Source organism: Struthio camelus, chromosome 6, assembly GCF_040807025.1.
Source record: "Struthio camelus isolate bStrCam1 chromosome 6, bStrCam1.hap1, whole genome shotgun sequence".
In the NCBI taxonomy this organism is placed as follows: domain Eukaryota; kingdom Metazoa; phylum Chordata; class Aves; order Struthioniformes; family Struthionidae; genus Struthio; species Struthio camelus.
Window position 1 is genome coordinate 1,852,646 of NC_090947.1, and position 18,485 is coordinate 1,871,130.

General features: G+C 50.2%; 1 protein-coding gene across 1 annotated transcript; it reads right to left on the minus strand.

The window, feature by feature from the left end:
• Positions 1-14,689: 14,689 nt before the first annotated feature.
• On the minus strand, positions 14,690-18,451 carry ARL4C (ARF like GTPase 4C). The gene has a single exon (XM_009681822.2). It carries the CDS (start codon positions 18,321-18,323, stop codon positions 17,745-17,747), a length of 579 nt encoding a protein of 192 aa, XP_009680117.2. The 5' UTR covers positions 18,324-18,451; the 3' UTR covers positions 14,690-17,744.
• Positions 18,452-18,485: the final 34 nt, after the last annotated feature.

Below are 18,485 nucleotides of genomic sequence, written 5' to 3' on the forward strand. Positions count from 1 at the left end.
GACATCAGGGAAGGTGGAGCTCTTCAATAAGAAGTACCCCCAGGATATGGAGCTTTTGTTAAACCACTACATATGACAAAGCTCCTGAAGAAATTACCGGTAGTGGCAATAATGTGGATGAGTTGGTTTCTCTAGTAAGGCAAGGTAAGGGGTAAGGCTCCTGTAAAAGCTGCACAGTGCATGCAAAGCCAGTCCAGATTCCTGCAGAACCGTGTAAACTCCTCATGGCCAAGGATATATGTGCTAGAAAATGTCTTATATTGCATACTGCACAGAGAGGAAAAACATTATCCTGAATCTGGCCATAAAAATTCTGTGTTTTAACAAGTGTGATTCGGGAATTCTTTTGCTCAGTGAATCTTCTGTACAGCTATCCAGGTTGTTGCAAAGGACACTTTTACTGAGAGTATTTAGAACAAGACTGTGTAATGAAACACTTCAAACAGTAGAAGTTAACTCTGAGGATTTATAATTTTATCTTAAACATTAGCATTCCACATAACTGGCAAGCACATTGTGAGATGCATCTGACCCATTATATATTTAACCGATGTGCAGCGATGATCGATAGCAAACTGGCTTGTCAGACCTTTCTCTGCACATAATTATGTATCAGCAAGTACCCTGAAGTGATTAATTAATACTTAGCATGCCTTTCAAGTTGAGGTAGGCTCAAGGAAAGCCCCCAGTCATTTTTCTTTTCTCGGAAGGAGCCTTTTACTTACTTCGTTTATAATTGGAGAAGTTTGAGTCAATATTATGAGAACACCATCTATCCAGAGTTGTAACTGCATACTGGTTGTGGAATAGGTGTGATACATAGACACGTGCGCATAGACACACTCCCGCACACCCCCTCTGCCAGATTTACACATCTCTGCCCGCACCATGTGCTGTGCTGCTGCGTCAGAGATGAGAACTGATGACAGGAGAGAGGATCTCGTGAGAAGGACTGTTTCTAAAATTGTCAGGTTTCCCAGACTCCTATTTCTGCATTTTTTTTCCTTTAAATAGAGTCAATTTATTGGAATATAAGAATCATCAGACTGGTTCAAACATGTCTCTATTTTGCCTGCTGATGTAGTAACCCCTGTGATGGGAATTAAACACCTCACAGGTCATTTTAGCTGTCCTACTGTCCCTTCACAACTAGGGAAGATGGGAAGGGGAACAATGCTGGAAGATGGATGAGCTAAAGACTTCTCATTAATAGAAAGCATTTTTAATTCCAGTCTTGTGGCATAGTTAAACCAACAACCTCCACCAACAGGAAAATCAGCTGAGGTGCTATAAATATGCCTACATTGGGGTAGCGCAGACAGATCAGCAGAGCTAAAAAAGCTGTGTTGCAACAAAATCCCAAAGAAACTGGATCAAGAAGCTGCCTGGGTTAAAGCCATTAAAGCCCTGATGCTCTCTCTATATCTTCATCCTTTCTCAACTTAGGAGTGGTTGCCATGTGGCTTTTCATATCTTCTGGCTGATGCGATTCTTGCTGTTGTAACCTTGAATCATCTTGGTTTCCTCCATATGCATTTAAGATAATATTTTTCTCCCGCTCCCATACCAAACTAAGATTGTGTCTCACAACCCACAGAGCCTAGAAAATGTGATTGTGATTGATTTTGTTGCCTGGAGCCCCTGTTAATTTGAGATTCTGGGAGTGTTTTGTTTGTGAATTGCTTTTTTTTTTTCTTTTTTTTTTAAATTCATTCACGGTTAGAATTCGCTACTGTTCTTAAAAAATGTTAGGCCTGGCCTGAGTTTGGCTGAAATCCATATGGAGGCCTTCAACACTCCCAGCATTGGACCTGCTGCTGATCTGTGGACAGCCCATTTGCAGCAGAGCACCCTGGGACAGCCTGCACAAGAGCTGGGCTGCCTCTCCCTGAACCCCTGTAATAACATGACTTTTTCCACATGTGGCCTTTTTCCATAAGGATCAGTTTGGTTTCTTTTCAAGGCAAAAAGAGAGGTGTGCTCTAAGCTTAAAACTGAATTCTTCATTCCCTCCCCATATTGCTCTTTTCTTGTGGAATGCCTTGCTGCAGGATCCTGTGTATGCCAAAAACACTTAGACATGTCTGTAGAAAAAAAAAAAAAAGAAAACAGGAAAAAAGAAGCCTTCAGGGACTGATTAGGCAGAGCTTTACTCTCGCTACATACATGAATAAGGGAGCCAAAGGACCAGAGCCAGCCTGGCCCCTGGACTTCACTGCAGCCAGACCAGGGCTCTACAAGACTCCTGATTTTATTCTCTGCTCTTGCTTCAGTTTTCACTGATGGCGGTGGGAGCTGTGTCTCAGTTGAGGCAAAAGAGAAGCACTGGGGCAGGGAAGGAGCCTTTCAAATAGAGATAGAGAGGAAGAGAGCCCCTCTGGGTCATTGACATCTGAGCGTGGGGTTCCCCTTGCATGGGGGAAGGCGTGAAGAGCTGCTTCACATCCACATTGGCAGTCCTCTGTCTGGGACTCGCTGTGTGAAGGGATGTTCTTGACTGCCTGAGGAGAATAATAAATCTCTCTGCCCTGGCTTCCTACCTGCTGCTTGCTGAGCACAGTTGCGAGAAAAAGCCATTTGCCCCCATGGGAGCCACTAGCGAGTCTCTCCCTTGTTCCCCATCCCCCCTCCACAACCATCTCCCATACCCTGCCTTCACTGGGGTCCTACCAGCTCCAGGAACAAGGTCTTGTCGTACCCCCAGGGATCTTGTGGTGGGGAAAACATTGAGCTCATCTCTGATAGACAGCACTACTGGGATCTGAGGTTCAGTACCAGTACCAGTGTAGGCACATACACCAGCTGGGCAAGTCCTCCCGTGGTCAGGGAAGTGAGGCTTGGTAAATCAACAAGAGCACCCCTAAACAAGAGCTGGGACCACCAGAGCGACCTGAAAATTGTCCAGAAAACTAATAGAGATCCTGAAGCAGTTCACTGGAAACTGTATCTTCTGTGGCAAGTCAAAAGGTGGCTGGTCAAAAGGTGGACGACCAGTGAGAACTTTGGAGCCAACCTGCAAGGGATGTGATCGAAATGACCTACTGACTCCGTTACAGCTTGTACATGTCCAGAGCTTGTTTGTGAGCAATTAATGCGGTTGTCTTGAGTAGAGCCGTGGAAAGTACAGTTAATTAATTAATAGTAATTAAAGGCACATTATCCATAAGTGTGTTGTCCGTGCTCATCCTGCGCAGCCCTGTGTTAGTGATTAACCCACACCAGCTTGCCCAAGCAAGGGCAGAAGTCAAAGAGTCTGGGTGACAAGAGCAGTGTGATGTAGGAGTGAAGAGGTCTAGTTTAGGCTTAAAGTGCACCTCTTTTTTCACTTTGCAAAGAAATAGGTCAGTCCCTTTTTGAAATGGAGAGGAAAAAAAGGTCTGAGCTTTTTAGAAATTTTCCAGTATTTATTCAGCCAATATTATCTGCTGAATTTGACCTGAAGCTGTGAATATTCCAGTCTCCAAAAAGGATATCTTTATAAACGGATTAACCTTTTCAGCTCTAACCACCTCTAGTCCCCCTTCCCCGCAGCTATATTTTACCAGCAGGACTAGGCATATCACAAGCTTTTCAAGAACTGCCCTTAGAGATGTTCTGGGAGCTGACATCAAGAGAAGAGATGTGCTGGATTTCTAACCACCCCCCCTTCCTTTCCAGCGTTTCCTCCTGCTGTAAAGAGTAGCTGAGCTGCAGATCTTCAATTATTTTTGTATCTTTGCCCTGTTTAAGCATTGCAGGACATTATACAGAACTGAGAACTGAATCTGTCTATCAAAGTCACACCATACAGCGCAAGGCTCCCAGGCATTTTCCTGTAGTCAAAAGTCTCCCGCCATTTCTTATATTAAATCTGTTTACTGAAGCCGTTCTTCTGTCATGACACTTTTCCGCATGCTATAGATTTGCCCTTGCAAGGGCTCCTCAAAAAATGTGTCAGGGCTTCTGACGTATGCCAGCACAACAAGGTTTCTTGTGAGTGAGTCATGGAGTTTGTAAGGCTGGGCCTGGAAGCTGGGTTTCTGCACTGTTCCCAGAGGCTTGCCTACAGAGAAGAACTACCATGGGATATACCAGAGTGGAAGGGAATCTGGCCAAGGGCAGCTTTTGGAAGAAGAGTCTTTTTTTTTTTTTCCCAGCTTAGCAATTGCATCCATACTAGGTTGTATCAAACCAAAAGGAGGGCTCTGATTACAGAGCTGGAGAAGGGTCCCTACATCAATTAGTCCACTCAGGATAATCAGGAAGAGTTATTCTGGGTAGGGCAAAGCCTTGGGAGCAGCACCGAAGGGAACGAAAGACAAACTCCTTTTAGCTCACTTGCTCTCGTTATTATCTGCACATAAATTATTCACATTCTTTGCAAGCTGATTCTTGTCTTGATTGAATGAGTTAAGATCATTAGGACCCAACAATTTTCTGCATATTTCAGGATAAAAGAGGCTCCAATGGGGCAGGAGGTTGGGAGCAGGGGGGAAAGGAATACATTTCTTCTGGCGTGATTTCTAGACCTGATAGTTTCCTGAGACTTCCGGACTAGTGATGCCAGAGACTCCTAGATACCCAGACAGAAAAAGGCCACAGTGTAGAGAAGAAGGGAAGGATCGTCCCGCTAGGCAGCTCAGGGCAGTGTGAACACAGGAGTGGGAGAAGCAAGATAGTCCTGCTCACCTCTCTCAGAGGCCTGGGTCTCGGTGCATGGCCCTGTCTTCCCTCCCTGTGTGATCAGAGAAAAGACTAGCTGTGTCTTCATCTGTCCTGCCATTGGGGAGAGCTATAAGGCTCCCAGAGCACGTCCCAGTGAGGCCCTGGGACCCATGTGTGTCAGGGTGGGCTGCTCTTGGGGGATATCACCTATCTGGGAGGAGGCCTGAGCTGCCATGCAGGATGATAGCAGTGCTGTGGAGCATATATTCCCCTTGCACCCTGCTCACATTACAAGGGAGATTTCATTATATACATTTAATTACAGAACATGCCTTTAAAAATTCAAAATAAAGAGCCATCTCAAAGCAAACATGCTCCATTTGAAAAGCATTGTTTCAGCATTATCAAAATGCTTGCAGTCAGTGCTGCTTGGGGGTTTTTTCCCCCCTTAGTAGAATTTTTCCATGAGCATTTCCATGAAATGGCTTGCTTTTTGTGAATTCTCATTTTCTGATGGGAAGGGAGGAGGAGTACTGGCTGGTTTCCAAGCAGCTCCATTACCAGTGCCAGTGTTTTAGGACAGGGAATCTCTCCCCTTCGTTTGCTGATCACCATGCACATTGGGACCCTGAACACAACAAGGTTGTCCAGATCCCATTATTTCAGTGTAAGGAATGTCAAAGCTGTTCTCTTAGGGTTTACAGAATTAACAGAAATAGCTATTTCTGTCTGAGGAGCAATGCTGGGATTTACAGGTCCATTTCCCCATCATTTGAGAGGATGTCCTAACCCCAACACACATGCGTATGCTCACACAAGTGACCTTAAATGCACCTTGGGTGTCCTACTTCTCTTTACTACTCCATTACTACTGCCCAAACTGTGTGTCTAGTCAACTTAGAGAGGTGACATCTCTTTTTAAATGTCCTCCTCGGGAAGAGGCTGAATTGCACAGGCATCTGCCTGAATAGCCCATTTTTTCCCCACGGACCACTGAAACTGGATGACCATCAGTTGTCTGTCCTGTGGGTCTTCTGCCACACTATTTGCCCTCGTTCTCCCTTCTGCTTGCCCCTGATGTTCACCAGGCAGGAACCAGGCACAGGCTTGGCCCAAGCCAAGGAGAAGATGCAGCAGAAATTCATGGGTACATGTCAGACGGTGGGGGCCACCATCATTTCAGGCCACAGAATGGCAGTGCCCAGCCCATGGTGCCCCACGGCGCAGAGCAGCTCTGGAAGACAGCTTGCTGCCTGATTTGTTGGCAAGCCCCGAGTCTCTGCCTGGGCATGGCCTCAGCAGGGCTGGGCCTGCCCAGGAGCAGGTGATGGAGGGATGAAGCGCTCTGGAAGGCCATCCCAGAGCCGCGTCTGCGGGCAGCTCCACTGCAGCACTCCCAGTCTGGGGCTTAGTGGAAATCTGGGTCTGTCTGTACACACCTATGCAAATAGGCCCAAAGGGCACATCACCCTGCCCAATCCCTCCAAAGCATCCTTGCCCTCCCTTGCTTTTTGATTTACCCTCTGTCTGAGTCTGGACAATATTCTGGGTTTCTTATCTCATTGAATTTTCCCCTTCTGCTCTCCCCCCTTTCAGGGTAGTCCAATGGCACAAGTAGAAATAGGGCCCCATTTCTTGTAGGGGAAATGGGGAGTTTTACTCCCATCCGTCCAGGCTCTGGACCACAAAGCAGGCTGAAGAGCTGGTGGATCAAATAGGAGAGCGAGAAAGGCCTCTTGCAGCTGGGAAACCTCAGCCACAAAAACCTAGGCAGGACACGTGGGGAGGAGAGTGACGTGTTGGATCCAGGGAAAGGATTGCTTTGGAAGGGGAGCCAAAAAGATACCACGTGCCTTAGCTAACAGGATGGTGGCTGGGAAAAGTTGTGATTGCCTCTATAAATACCTCAGCGCCCAGCGGGGATGAGAGCTATTTAAGCTAACGGATAACTTTGGCACGAGGCAAATGGGCACAAAGTGGTTGTGAATACATGTGGGCCAGAAATTAGAAGGTTCCCAACCACCAGAAGAAACACCCTCCTTAAGAGGGGCAGGCAGAGAAAGACACAGCACTGTCAACTAAGGGCTTGGCCAGTTGGCAACACGTTGATGAAAGGTTTGGACTTGTTGAGCCCCATGCCAGACCTCAGTCTCTGGGAGCAGGCAGAGAACGAGCCAGTTTGGTGCTGCAATGAGGCAGCACCGACAGTGGGGCAAACATACGCTTTCTAGGCCTGCTCCAACCTCATCACAGCACCCTGTGCCAGAGGTGAAAGCCAAGCTGCACGTGGTAGAAAGCAGCTTTTCCAAGCCAAGACGCCTGCCCTGCAGCTTGCACGTCTGTGACTCACAGCCTGTGATCACATTAAAGCTCAGCCACCTCTCCCAACTTTCCAGATGTGCCCTGATGTTTTTCAGTCTGGGCCAAGCAAATCCCCATGGAAATCACAGCAAAGTCAAGGCTCTCTAGCCCATGTCTGAAGACAGTAGGGAGTTTCTCTGTCCTAACGTATATTAGGACTGCCATGCCACCCCCCCCTAGGACATTGAAACCATGTTAGCTGCCAGGATTGAAATGCATCCACTTTCCTAAGGAAAAAGAGGTCCTGATGACACAAAAGCTTCTGAAATAAGCCATAAGGGAGAGGCTCTGCTCTGCTCATTCAAAGCATCCTCAGAGGTTGTAAGCACTCAGACCGCAGTGATCAAACCCCAGCAGGGCTTGCATTTCACAAGCCAGCCCCTCCAGTAACTTTACAGCCCCCCCATGCTCCCCCACTTCCTTCAGACACGTCGTCACATTAAGACTCCCTTGCCTGCAATCAAGCTAAGGTTTTCACCCATTATACCCCAGCAGTTACAACAGACGCAAAGCATCCAGGCTGAAAACAAAAGTTGATGTTAAGGATTAATAAACAGTTTTCCTTCCCTGACCACTTTTCTCTAATTAAGTTTTACAGGGAGTGAGCGGGGGGAGGGAGGAGGGTGCCCCAGATGGATGATTTGTCCTAGTAGAGGTTCTGCAGCTGATGAGAGATGAATCACCATGGAACCGTTTTATCCTTTTCCAGCCTGCACATACTCTTTCCATCACACCCTTGTAATTAAAAGATGAAGAAAAAAGAGATGAAGAAAAGATGATGCACCATAGGAGAGGCTGGGCTGATCTTCAGCTGCTGTAAATTGCTGTGACTTCAATGGGTAAGGTGGATTCACCCCTGTGGGAGACCTAAAAGCTGAAAGGTGGCAAGACTGCTGGCTTTGGGACCAAAAGCTTCAGCTGCAGGTAAAATGGGCAAGGGATAGTTTAAACCTTCCTTGCTCCATTCCTGCTCTGAGCTGCTGGAAGTACCAGAAGAAATCCAGCAGGTCCTGGGGCCAGGATGAGCCATTCCCTCCTCTCATCCTCTTCCTAGCGCTAACATTTGAGCGGAAGGATCTCCCCAGCTCTTTTGTGACCCCCAAAGTCTCCTGGATGCTAGTCCCTTGGCCAGAGACCCGCATGGTTGCACAGGGAGGGCTAAAAGTCATTTCTTTCAGCAATGTGGCTCTTGCTAGCTCTCAGGGTTTGTTGGGGAAAACCAAGTGCACGCTCCAAGAATGGTGGAGGGGATTATTACTATTTTTGCAAGTTTTTCCCCCAATCTATTGATGTCTTGGGCACCAACCACCACTAATAGTTTCCTCCTTCTAAGTAATCAGGCTGTTTCTAAGGCTAGCTGGGAAAGAACATGGTCCATCCTGGGAGGATGCAGTGGGCGAGAAAACACTGTGAAACCCCAGAATTGCCATTCCCCCTCCTGTCTTTGGAAATTTTAAACAGCCAACAGAAGCCAAAGGATGGGGAAGGTGCCAAAAAGTTGAAAGGGCCCCCTTGTTAGAAGGGGTGGAGAGTGCAAGCAGCAAGGGAGGGGGGCTTTCCAAGAGCTATTTAAACATTAACCAGCACAACAATTGCCCTGTGTTCGCACTTCCCATTGCCACGCTGGTCTTTCACCTCCGTGCTTGAAACGACATGTGGGTAGAGCGAGCCGAGACTCCCTCGCCCCCGTGCCCCGGACATTGGTGCAGCCAGCCCACGTCAGGGCAAAGGTCCCTCCAGCCTTGCATCCTGCCCCGGACTCTGCTCCTAAGCAGATGCTGAGGAAATGCTATACAGAGTGTCTCCCCCTCACTATGCCCCTTTCCCAGCATTTATTCGCCAAAAATGAATCAAGAACATCCCATTAGCCATGACAGGTTTTAGACGCACAAGGGGACAGGGACCGGACACCGGTGCCAACGGGGTTCACCTTATTTCCCTGCTGGATGCTGCTGCGGAGAGATGGCCAATGCTGCCCCGCAGGGCAGGCAAGGGGGCTCAGCCTGGCCGTGGTGGCATGGCATCACTGTGCAGGTGATTTGGGGCACGCTCCCCCTGTGCCGGTGACTGGCTCTGCTTTCCCTGAGCCTGTGGCCCACGGCACTGAGTTAGCAATCCTAGGGTGTCCAGCTGGGTCAGAGGTCCTGCAGTGGTTGGGAGCATATTCCGGCTAATAGGGAGGTCGCAGCGGGTATTCCAGAGTCCTGAGCTCCCTCTGGCCCCAGGGATATAGCCCGCACGCTGCCAGCATGGCGCTGCAGAGGTGACAGGGGCACGCGCCTAGGCAGGCACCCGCCATGCCGTCCCCGCCATCCCCCAGGACTTTATTTGCGACCTAGAATTGAACCGTTTGTATAGCTGCAGGGGAGCCAACAGGGATGGGGTTTGGGTTGTTTTAAAAAGAGTTATTGATTAACTTTCCTATTGCAGTCGTAACTCAGAGAATACGGCTGGAGGGTTTCAGACAGTCACAGGCCGTAAAAATAAAGTCAGCATGGCATGCAGCTACTAGTTGCCCTGGGCTTGGCATTGCATATTTGGGCATCAGTCAAAGCTGGGCTCAGCAGGATGCTGAGCCAAGGTCCTCAGCCCCTGGCACAGCTTATCTTCACGCAGTGGAAGCAGGAATACCTGGACCTGCAGCAGTCTCACAGGGGCCCATGCGCCACTTCTCTCCCCACCATGTGAGGGGCAATCCTATGCATTTAGCACCTTTAGCGCTAGGATCTGAGGATCACAACTCCACCAATTTCATTTTTTAAGCCTTGGGAATGGGAAAAAACACTAGCATCCCCTTTTAACATCTAGAAAATAGAAGTCTTGGAGGATGAAGTGATGCGACCGGGGTTAGGCAGGGAGCCAGTGGTGGAGAATGAAGACCTGCACTGAGACCCAGCGGTGTGTTCTGTCCTCTTTGTGGGAGTGAAATACAGAACCGAAAGCAATGCTGGATGGTATCAGGGACTTCAGGCTGTACGCATGTCACCCTGGACATTAACTTTTGGGAATCCTCCAGCCCTAGCTCATGAGAAATTTTGCCAGCTGACAGTAGCCCATTAGGCTGCAAAACTTTGGAATCACTGGGATGGACATATGCAAAGCCGTGGTAACAATAATCATATAATAATAATTTGCAGCCAACAAAGAGCTGGGTGAAATGAGCTCTGCTTCTCATTCCCCAGTGTCTGCAAACAGCCTGTGGTCCTTCTTTGTCCACCAGCCCTCCACAGTCACTGCTAGTTTGAAGCGGTTCAGTAACACTTCCCACAAACAATTCTCATTCTGCAGGTCATAGCAAGCGGCTTACAGGAACATCCAATTAGTCAAAACTGGTGGGGAGGTGAGGGGAGGGTCTTAGTGCTGCTTCAATGCCTAGGGCGTATGGGATTATTCCTGGTCCCCCACCAGCTAGGTATGACTCCAGAGCAAACAAGCAAACAGCTGGGGGGGGAGGGTGTTAATGGGCTCATAACTCACCTTCTTAGCACAGTTGCTGGAGTGTTGCTCTTTATTGTAAGTTTTCCTCCCTCGAACCTCACTTGAATATTTGAGGGAAGCAAACACGAACTAAGCCGAAAGAAACAGAATGGCTTATTAGAGCAAATATTCCCAAGCTAGGCTAGGCTCTTGATACTCCCTGGTGAGTACATAGTACCTCAAAGCACAATATACTTGGGCTGAAATGTCTCAGTTTTGCTCTAATGGGCAAGCTATGTGCCTAGAGTGCCTAGTGTCACGCAGACCTGACTCACTGTGGTGCTCTTTTGCTGTTCAGGCAAAAAAAATGCATGTGATTTTTGGGTAGTTTACAATGAGGAAGAGCTAGGTTGGAGCCAACTGAATGAAAACAAAGCATACAGGGCCCAAGTTTGAATCAGCATGTGAGGTTTTGTTTTGTTTCTTTTTTTTTTTTTGGTAACAATTCACAGCCCTTTTTAAAGAGATTCCTCCTCACCCCACCCAAATGTTGAGCAAAAGGACCCTGCAAAGAAACAGCTCTCCTTGCAACACACCTTCAGCTCTCTAGGAAATGCATTAACCCACATGATCCATTTAAAGAAGGTACTTTCCTGAGAGCAAATCTCATTTGAAGTAAAGCAGAGGGATTTCGCTTACCAAGAAAAACTGGGGGGAGGCTCTGTTTACTGAAGAAATGTCAAGTCCCCTCGGCAAGGCAGAGGGAGAAACTGTGGGAAAAGGGTTGTGGGGCTCTTGGGATGAAGAAAACAGTGCCTCTGTCATGAAACTATGCGCATGATCATGTGGGACATGCCTTAACTGCCCAGAGCAGCCTCACCTGGGACACCCACTCACACACCCATGGGCTCAGGGGTCCTGTTAAAGCTTGGCCCGGGGCACCCAGTCCTGTCCTGAGGTATGGTGAAGGTGGGCTGGTCTCTAGCCCTGTCCGCTGCTGCTCCTGGCTGGATCCTGACCCTGGTCTATCCTTTTGCTGCTTCTGGGGCTGGGGGTGGACCTCATTATCTGCATCCAGCTCTGCCCTCCAGGTTCAGACCTCCTTGGCTCCCGGCTCATCCTGCGGCATAGGGCAGCCCCACTCCCGCTGCTCCCTGACACCGCTGGGTTGTCCCACCAAGCAGCTCCCATGTCAGCCGCTCTCTTTGCTGTGCAATACCATACAACCTGTGTGACTGCAGCGCAGGAAGGTATGCTCTGCCCTATTTCCCTTATCTCAAAACCCGGTTAGCCTATCATAGGAAGTCACTGATGCTGTCTGGCACCATTAGCTTCGGCACAGCCCAGAGAGATCGGATATTCTTTGCAGTTTCTTGCCAGTCCTGCCCTTTGGAGCTGAAAGGTTGCAAGTCCCCTTCTCGCCTGCTCCTAGCTGATGCCTGTGGAGATGTGTAAAGCCCCACTGCTTTACTGCTGCTTTTTCTTCCAGGCTGGTCCTATATTGGGGCAGCTTCCTTGCAGTAGTACTTGCCTGCACAGTGCAAGGTGCCCTGGGCTCTGCATGCCACGGGGGTCCCCGAACGTCCCGTTTCACTGGACTCCCCACTCCGCAGCATAAATCACAGTCAGCGCACCAGCTTCAGGGTGCCTCAAGGTCAGTGAGCTCCTTGTGTAACGTTTTCATGACAACTGGGCCTAAACCCACAAAACCCCCTGCTGACAAAAGCACTCTCCAGCTGGGAGGAACGGCTATGTGGCTCCAAGGAGGATTTCCATCCTCACAGCTCGAGGCACGCGGAGCTTTGCTCACAAGAAGACACAGATGGCCCCCACCCTCCCTTCTGCTCCCAAGCCTTCTGCTTTGGCAGCTGTTAACTTGGAGATGTCCCCGCTCAGCCCACCCTGCTCACAAGCCCGGGGTGGCAACTCTAGTGACATGGTGTCACACAAGCCAAGTCACACCCTGTGAAAATCCTCACTCCAAACCTTGCCTGCCTGCCGTGGTGCTGTTGCCTCAGAGCCCAGAGCTGTGTCCTGTCCCATTAAACCCGGAGGTGGCAAAGCCTCCCTCCACTCCGCGCGGGCTCAGCAGATTCCCCCCCAGAGAGGCCAGCCGGCCAGGATGCAAGTCAGGGCTCCTTCGGGCACAGACAAGCCCGTGCACAGGCACAGTGCTCACATGCATGACCTCATGCCATGCAGGGGAAAGAAACCCACCCTAAATAGGCTTCCAGGAGGTGGGATTTGTGAGTTTGAGTCCCTTCAGGCTAAGGAGGGCCCGGGCTGCACTGCAACTGTACCTGCTGCAGTAAACATGCATCTCTGCCGCGAAAGGCTGGCTCTTCTGCAATTTGGGTTTTGACCAAGCCTGAGCCTTGCTCGACTCTTTGGAAGAGCAGATGGAGACACTTGCCCCAAGGAAGAGGTTCTGGGCACCAGGTGGCCCCCAGCTCCCTGGTGGGGCAGCGGGTCAGAGCAGCTCCACGTTTTGTGACTCCTGGCAGGCAACGTGTGGGACATTCACAACCCTGCCCATGTACTGGGCATGGCCTGCCCAGGCCATGTTAGAGGTTAACTCAAATACCTACCCCCCAGGCTGGGTGAAAGGGCCTATACCAGTAAGCCGGGGCAAAAAGCAGCCCTTTGGTACGGCAGACGCCAGGGACTGGCTTGCACCAACAGGGGAAACCTGCTGACCATTTGGGAGGGCTCCCAACCATGGATGCGAGCACTCACACACATGGCAAGGACTACACGGTGGTGTCTGGAAGGGCCTAACGTGTACAGCCCTCACTTAGCCATCCTGCGTGACTCAGCACCGCTGCTTTCCCGTCCAGCTGGCAGATCTCACAGCTGGACTGGTGCTGTTGGCCTGTCTGGCATGGTCCCCACTGGCACGGCCCTCTGCTCGGTGGCCCTGAAGCAGTCTGGGCTGTGGGGTTGGATACCTCCTTGTTGTCCTCCACTACATAGACAAAGAGGTAAAAATAGTCTAAGATAACTGAGGATGGTGGTATTAGTCACCAGAGACTTTCAGATGAGTAAAACACAGGCCGGTCAAAATGCATGACGTTCCTCCTGCTGCACAGAAAACGGAGAGGGAGGCACAAAGGGAAGTGATGGTCAGAAACAGCTTCACCAGCGTCAGAGCCTGCTGTCCACAGGGCAACAGGCGTTGCAAAGAAACAGGCAACTAGCAGTGCCGAGTCTGTGTGAGGAAGGGGACCGTGAGGAACCGCACCTTTCCGAGGCTCTCTAGATCCTGTTATGGAGCCCTGCTGTGTATGAGCCAGTGCTGAGAACTGACCAGCTCGCACCTTGAATGCTGCATACCTCTGTCAAACTCAGCTCCAAGTGATTTCTGAACATGCAAAATAACCCTAACAGGACATGGGGGCTCTGTAACGGCATATCTGGATAAGCCTTTAGGTTCATTTTGAGGTCCTGCACAGAGCCGCAAGGCCCTGCTCCTGCAGAGACCGAGAGCATGACCTCACGCTCAGGCACAGCGCAGACAACTCGCTTGAAACCACTCAGCCCGTATGGGAAGCAGAAAGACAAGCCCAGCGCAAAGCTCTAGCACAGTAAGTACTCAAAGGCCCTGTCAAATCGCGCTTTCAGGAATTCGTCTCATCATTTCCTCTCCGATTGCAATGTCATCATTTAAAAGAAAACCACTCACTCCAGCTCTCCTCACCAAAATGCCACACGTGTTTCCTGTGTCTGCAGCCACCCAAGAGTGGAGGCAGCCTTACACACTCGCAGCAGCATCCTGTTCTTAACTGCCCGGCCCAGTGCTTTAACCCCTGAAGATCTGGCTTTCTGCCACCAGCAACATCTTGCATTAGGCCACGCATTTAAATAAGCCACAGCCAGATTCACTGAACAAAACCAAGAACTCCTCCCTCACTCCACTGAGTGCTGTACACAGGGCAGCATCTTCCCCCAGAAAGATTTAAAATAGGCTTGGGGGGGAAGAAAAAAAAAAAGAAAAAAAAATAGTATTGTCCCCTTTCATATATATGTTCCAGATGCCGTGGTCCTAAAGGGATACAGAGCAGAGGGCTGCCACATGACAGACCGGTCCTGGTCTTGCTGCTGTGGTGCAAAATGATCCTGGATAAGTCATTTCTCTGCCTCCATGCCCAAGTTACCCCTCCCAGGGGGAGGCAGGAATAAGCTCCTACATAAAAAGCAGCGGAAATCAACGGTAAAATACAGTCTTGAGAAAGAGAAATAATCAAAAGAACACGTTTTTATCAGGCCCTTTCATTGTATAAATAATTTATTTCAGTTCACAGCATTATGTCTGCATCTTTTAAAAAAAGAGGAAAGACGGGAGGAACAGAGAATGACGGACAATAGAAGGAGTAAGACAAGGGCAGCAGGATTTCCAACACTGATGGGAACACTGTGAAGGCACCGTGGGAAATGAGACTGGTACCTCATGACATCTGCTAAAAAAAGGTCACTCAAACATATTTAGAGAAGACACACAACCTGGCAAAAAAAAAAAAAACAGTTTGTTTTCAGATCAACCACCTAGGCAGTTTCTTTTAACTGTTGCTTTGCTGAGGCACCTCTTCTGGTAACCCACCACAGGCAATGCACGTCCTTGTACAGGAAAAGAAGCAAAAGGTTCTGAAACATTACAGAAAAACCACGGAAGCCATTAGCTACTAATTGGAAAAGTATTTTTAATTATTGCAGAAAGCAGAGTTAGCGGGAATGGCACCGTTAAAGCATTCCACCTTGCTCAGCAGAATATTTAAGAACGCACTCTGAGTTAAGTGCATGCTTAAATGCCTTGCTGAAAAATATCTATTTCTCAAATGAGATGCTCAGTTGAGATCAATGTAATTAACTTCCCAGAAAGGACCAAACTCTGCAAAAGCATACCACCAAAACTTGCGGAAATTACTTGCAGATGCCAGTGTCTGCAGAATCAAGACCTAAGTCTTGACAGTGAGGAGAAAAAAAAACATAACTAATACCTGCATTTGTTACTTTTAAAACCTGCTTGCTTTTGATCTGGTGGGAAAATGCAGATTTATATTTTGCCTCTAAAATTCTGTCGCTACCCATAAAAGGTTAAAGCATTTGGCTTCTGTGGTGTCAAAAATAAATATTTTCTCTCTGTCTCTCAATAGCAAGTACCAAAGTGTTCCACGTGGAAGAAAAAGCAAAGAAAACCCAAAGAAGAGTGAACAGAGCCGCCTGAACTGATGGGACCAGCCCACTCACTCAGTGTACAAGTCAGGACTCGCGTAGAAACTCAAATTTTGCAGAAAGAGAAATACCACTTGGTTGCAATATTTGCTTTCTAACAAAATGCTATTTGGATGGTGCCGAGCTCATTGCTGCAAGGGGAGAATCAACTCCCTGAAACCCCAGCGTATTTTTCTTTGTATGCTCGGCAGCTTCTGGAGCTGTTTTAGGAAGGGTATTTAAGCAGGAAGGCTGGTTTTTAGCTCACCAGGACCTCCTGCATGATGGTGTGAAATCCTTGTGGCCCAAAACTCAGGATATTTGGCCCCTGCTCTCCCACCTCTCTTGGGCAAGGAGGAAAGCTGGGACCCAGGCTTTCTCTTCCAGAGAGCTGGGTCCCAGGCCAAAATGCTGAGACCAAATGGCTTATGGCCTCGAGGGCCCCAGTCCTGCCCTGCTCCCAGCTCAGTACCAAAGCGCTCACCTGCAAAAGGGTCTTGCTGAGCTGCTCAGGGGGCCTGACCTTGCGCCCAGGCGCTCCGCCAGTGGGAGACAGCCCACGAGGAAGCCAAGAAAAGTCTTGCTGGCAGCAAGGGGTGCTCTGCTTTGAATGGGGTTTAAATCCCTCCCCGTGCCTCCCTCCCTGTCTCCCTGCTCGCATTCTCCTGGTGCTACCGAGTCCCTTTCCAGGAGAGATTTTGCAAGCTATTGCCATTTTGCTGGGCAGTGATGGCAGCTGTTTGTCCCGGCCGGCGATGCACCGCCTCGCTCCACGGCCCCTCTAAAACCAAGCACTGCCCTAACCTTTCACACGGATTTCAGAGAGCAGCAAGGCGACTAGTCAATGCGTTGCTGTATGAAGCCTTTTTTTTTTTTTTTAAATAATACTTAGTTTGGATCACTCTGATGGGAGCAAAATAGCACCTTGGAGCGTGCCCAGGCCCAAGAAAGACCTACTCATGGTTTTGCTTCAGAAGATATTAGAAAATAAACCTTTGAGAATTAAAAGACTCCTGGAAACCCCCGTTCCAGCAAAGTTCACCCAGAACCCTTTCCTTCTTCCCTTTTTTTTTAAGCAAACAGCTTAAAACCCAGCACCAGTCAGCAGCTGGTGAGTTCCCCCCAGGTGGCTGCAGCATTGCGACCCCCCTAAGCCCATGGATGTTGGTCCTTGCTCAGCACACTTCTGCTTCCTAAATCATCATCTGCACCTTGCCCGGCAGCAAGGCAGGGTCTCATTCCTTCGGTGATCAACCCCCGCCCATATTGCGCTGGCCCAATCACCCCGCTTTCACGCTCTCTCTGGGGCCTATGACCTACAAATGAAGGCGAGCAACGCGGGGAGGCGTCTGGCGCGCGGCTGAGAGCCAGCCTCACCGCGAGTTGACCTTGTGCAGCCACTGTTCAGCAATATGTGTCTGGGCATCAGCTTCGCCCCCTGCTCGCCGCAGGTTCCCACCCCAGGGCATCCAGCACTCCCTGAAGCAAAACTCCTTCAGCCCAATGTCCCCTTTACATCCCTCCACCCCAGTCCTCCCCACGCACGCACACATTAAAGATCCAGAAGCACATTTAGCCTCTCTCGAATGCACTTTTTACAGGGTCCTGCCCTGTTTATCCCTTAGCCCACCATGGCACCAAAAAGCAATCAGTGCCTCCGAAGGATGGAGGGGCACCGGCAGAAGCTGCCCCCCGGGTCCAAGGGCTCTCAGCTGCCAGGCACTCAATGGCATCCCGGCCGCCTGCTGGCATCCCCACCACCTGCGATGTCTAGCCCTGCTAGAACATCTCCATCCACGGCTTCCAGGCCCTGGCTCAACCCAGGGGCTCGCAGGGTCAGGGGCTGGCCCCTGGACACGCAGTGGTCCACGCTCCCCTCCTCCAGCCAGGAACAGATTGTGGGCAAGGAAGAGCGGGAGAGGGAGATCCCAGCTCTTGCCTGCAGTCAGGATCTGGGTTTGGCTAGCAGGAGCTGTATTGTTATCACCACTACTGCCGTCTTTTCATTTGGAAAGGAAAAAAAAAAAAGAGAAAAAAAAAAAAGGATCGCTTTGGTTCTCTCTCCCCCTCGGTTCCTTTGTCTGTTTTCCCATCTGTTCATGCACCCGTGGGCTTTACCGCTTCTTTTTTTGCTTGAGGGACTTCCTCCGCTTTAGGATCATTTCGTAGAGCTTGTCCATGCCCTCCGTGAGCCCCTCGCCGATGATGGCGCAGGCGGGCTGGACGTGGTAGGTGGTGGAGGGGGTCAACTCATGCAAGGCCAGCTGCTTCTCGATCTCAGCCACGGGCAGGGACTTGGGCAGGTCCTGCTTGTTGGCGATGACCAGCAATGGGGTGCCCTGGTTCTCCGCGAACTTGGTCACCTTGTGCAGCTCCGTCTTGGCCTCCTCCAGCCGGTCTACGTCCACTGAGTCCACCACATAGATGATGCCATCGGTGCAGCGGCTGTAGGACTTCCACAGCGGGCGCAGCTTCTCCTGCCCACCCACGTCCCAGAAGTGGCAGCTGATGCCCTTGGCCGTGCCGTTGCTCAGCCGAATCTTCTCCGTGTTGAAGCCGATGGTGGGCACCGTGTTGACGAACTCGTTGAACTTGAGCCGGTAGAGCACGGTGGTCTTCCCCGCCGAGTCCAGGCCCAGCATGACGATGTGCAGGGACTGGAAGGCGGAGATGTTGGAGGAGATGTTCCCCATGGTCCCGCTGCTGCGGCCGCCGGCGCCCCGCACCTCCGCCGCCCTCACAGCCCCGCGCCCATCCCCGCGCTGCCGCCGCCCCCTGCTCCGCTCCGCTCCACCCGGCGCGGCTCGGTTCGGCTCGGTTCGCCGCGGCGCGGCACGGTTCGGCTCGGCGCGGCT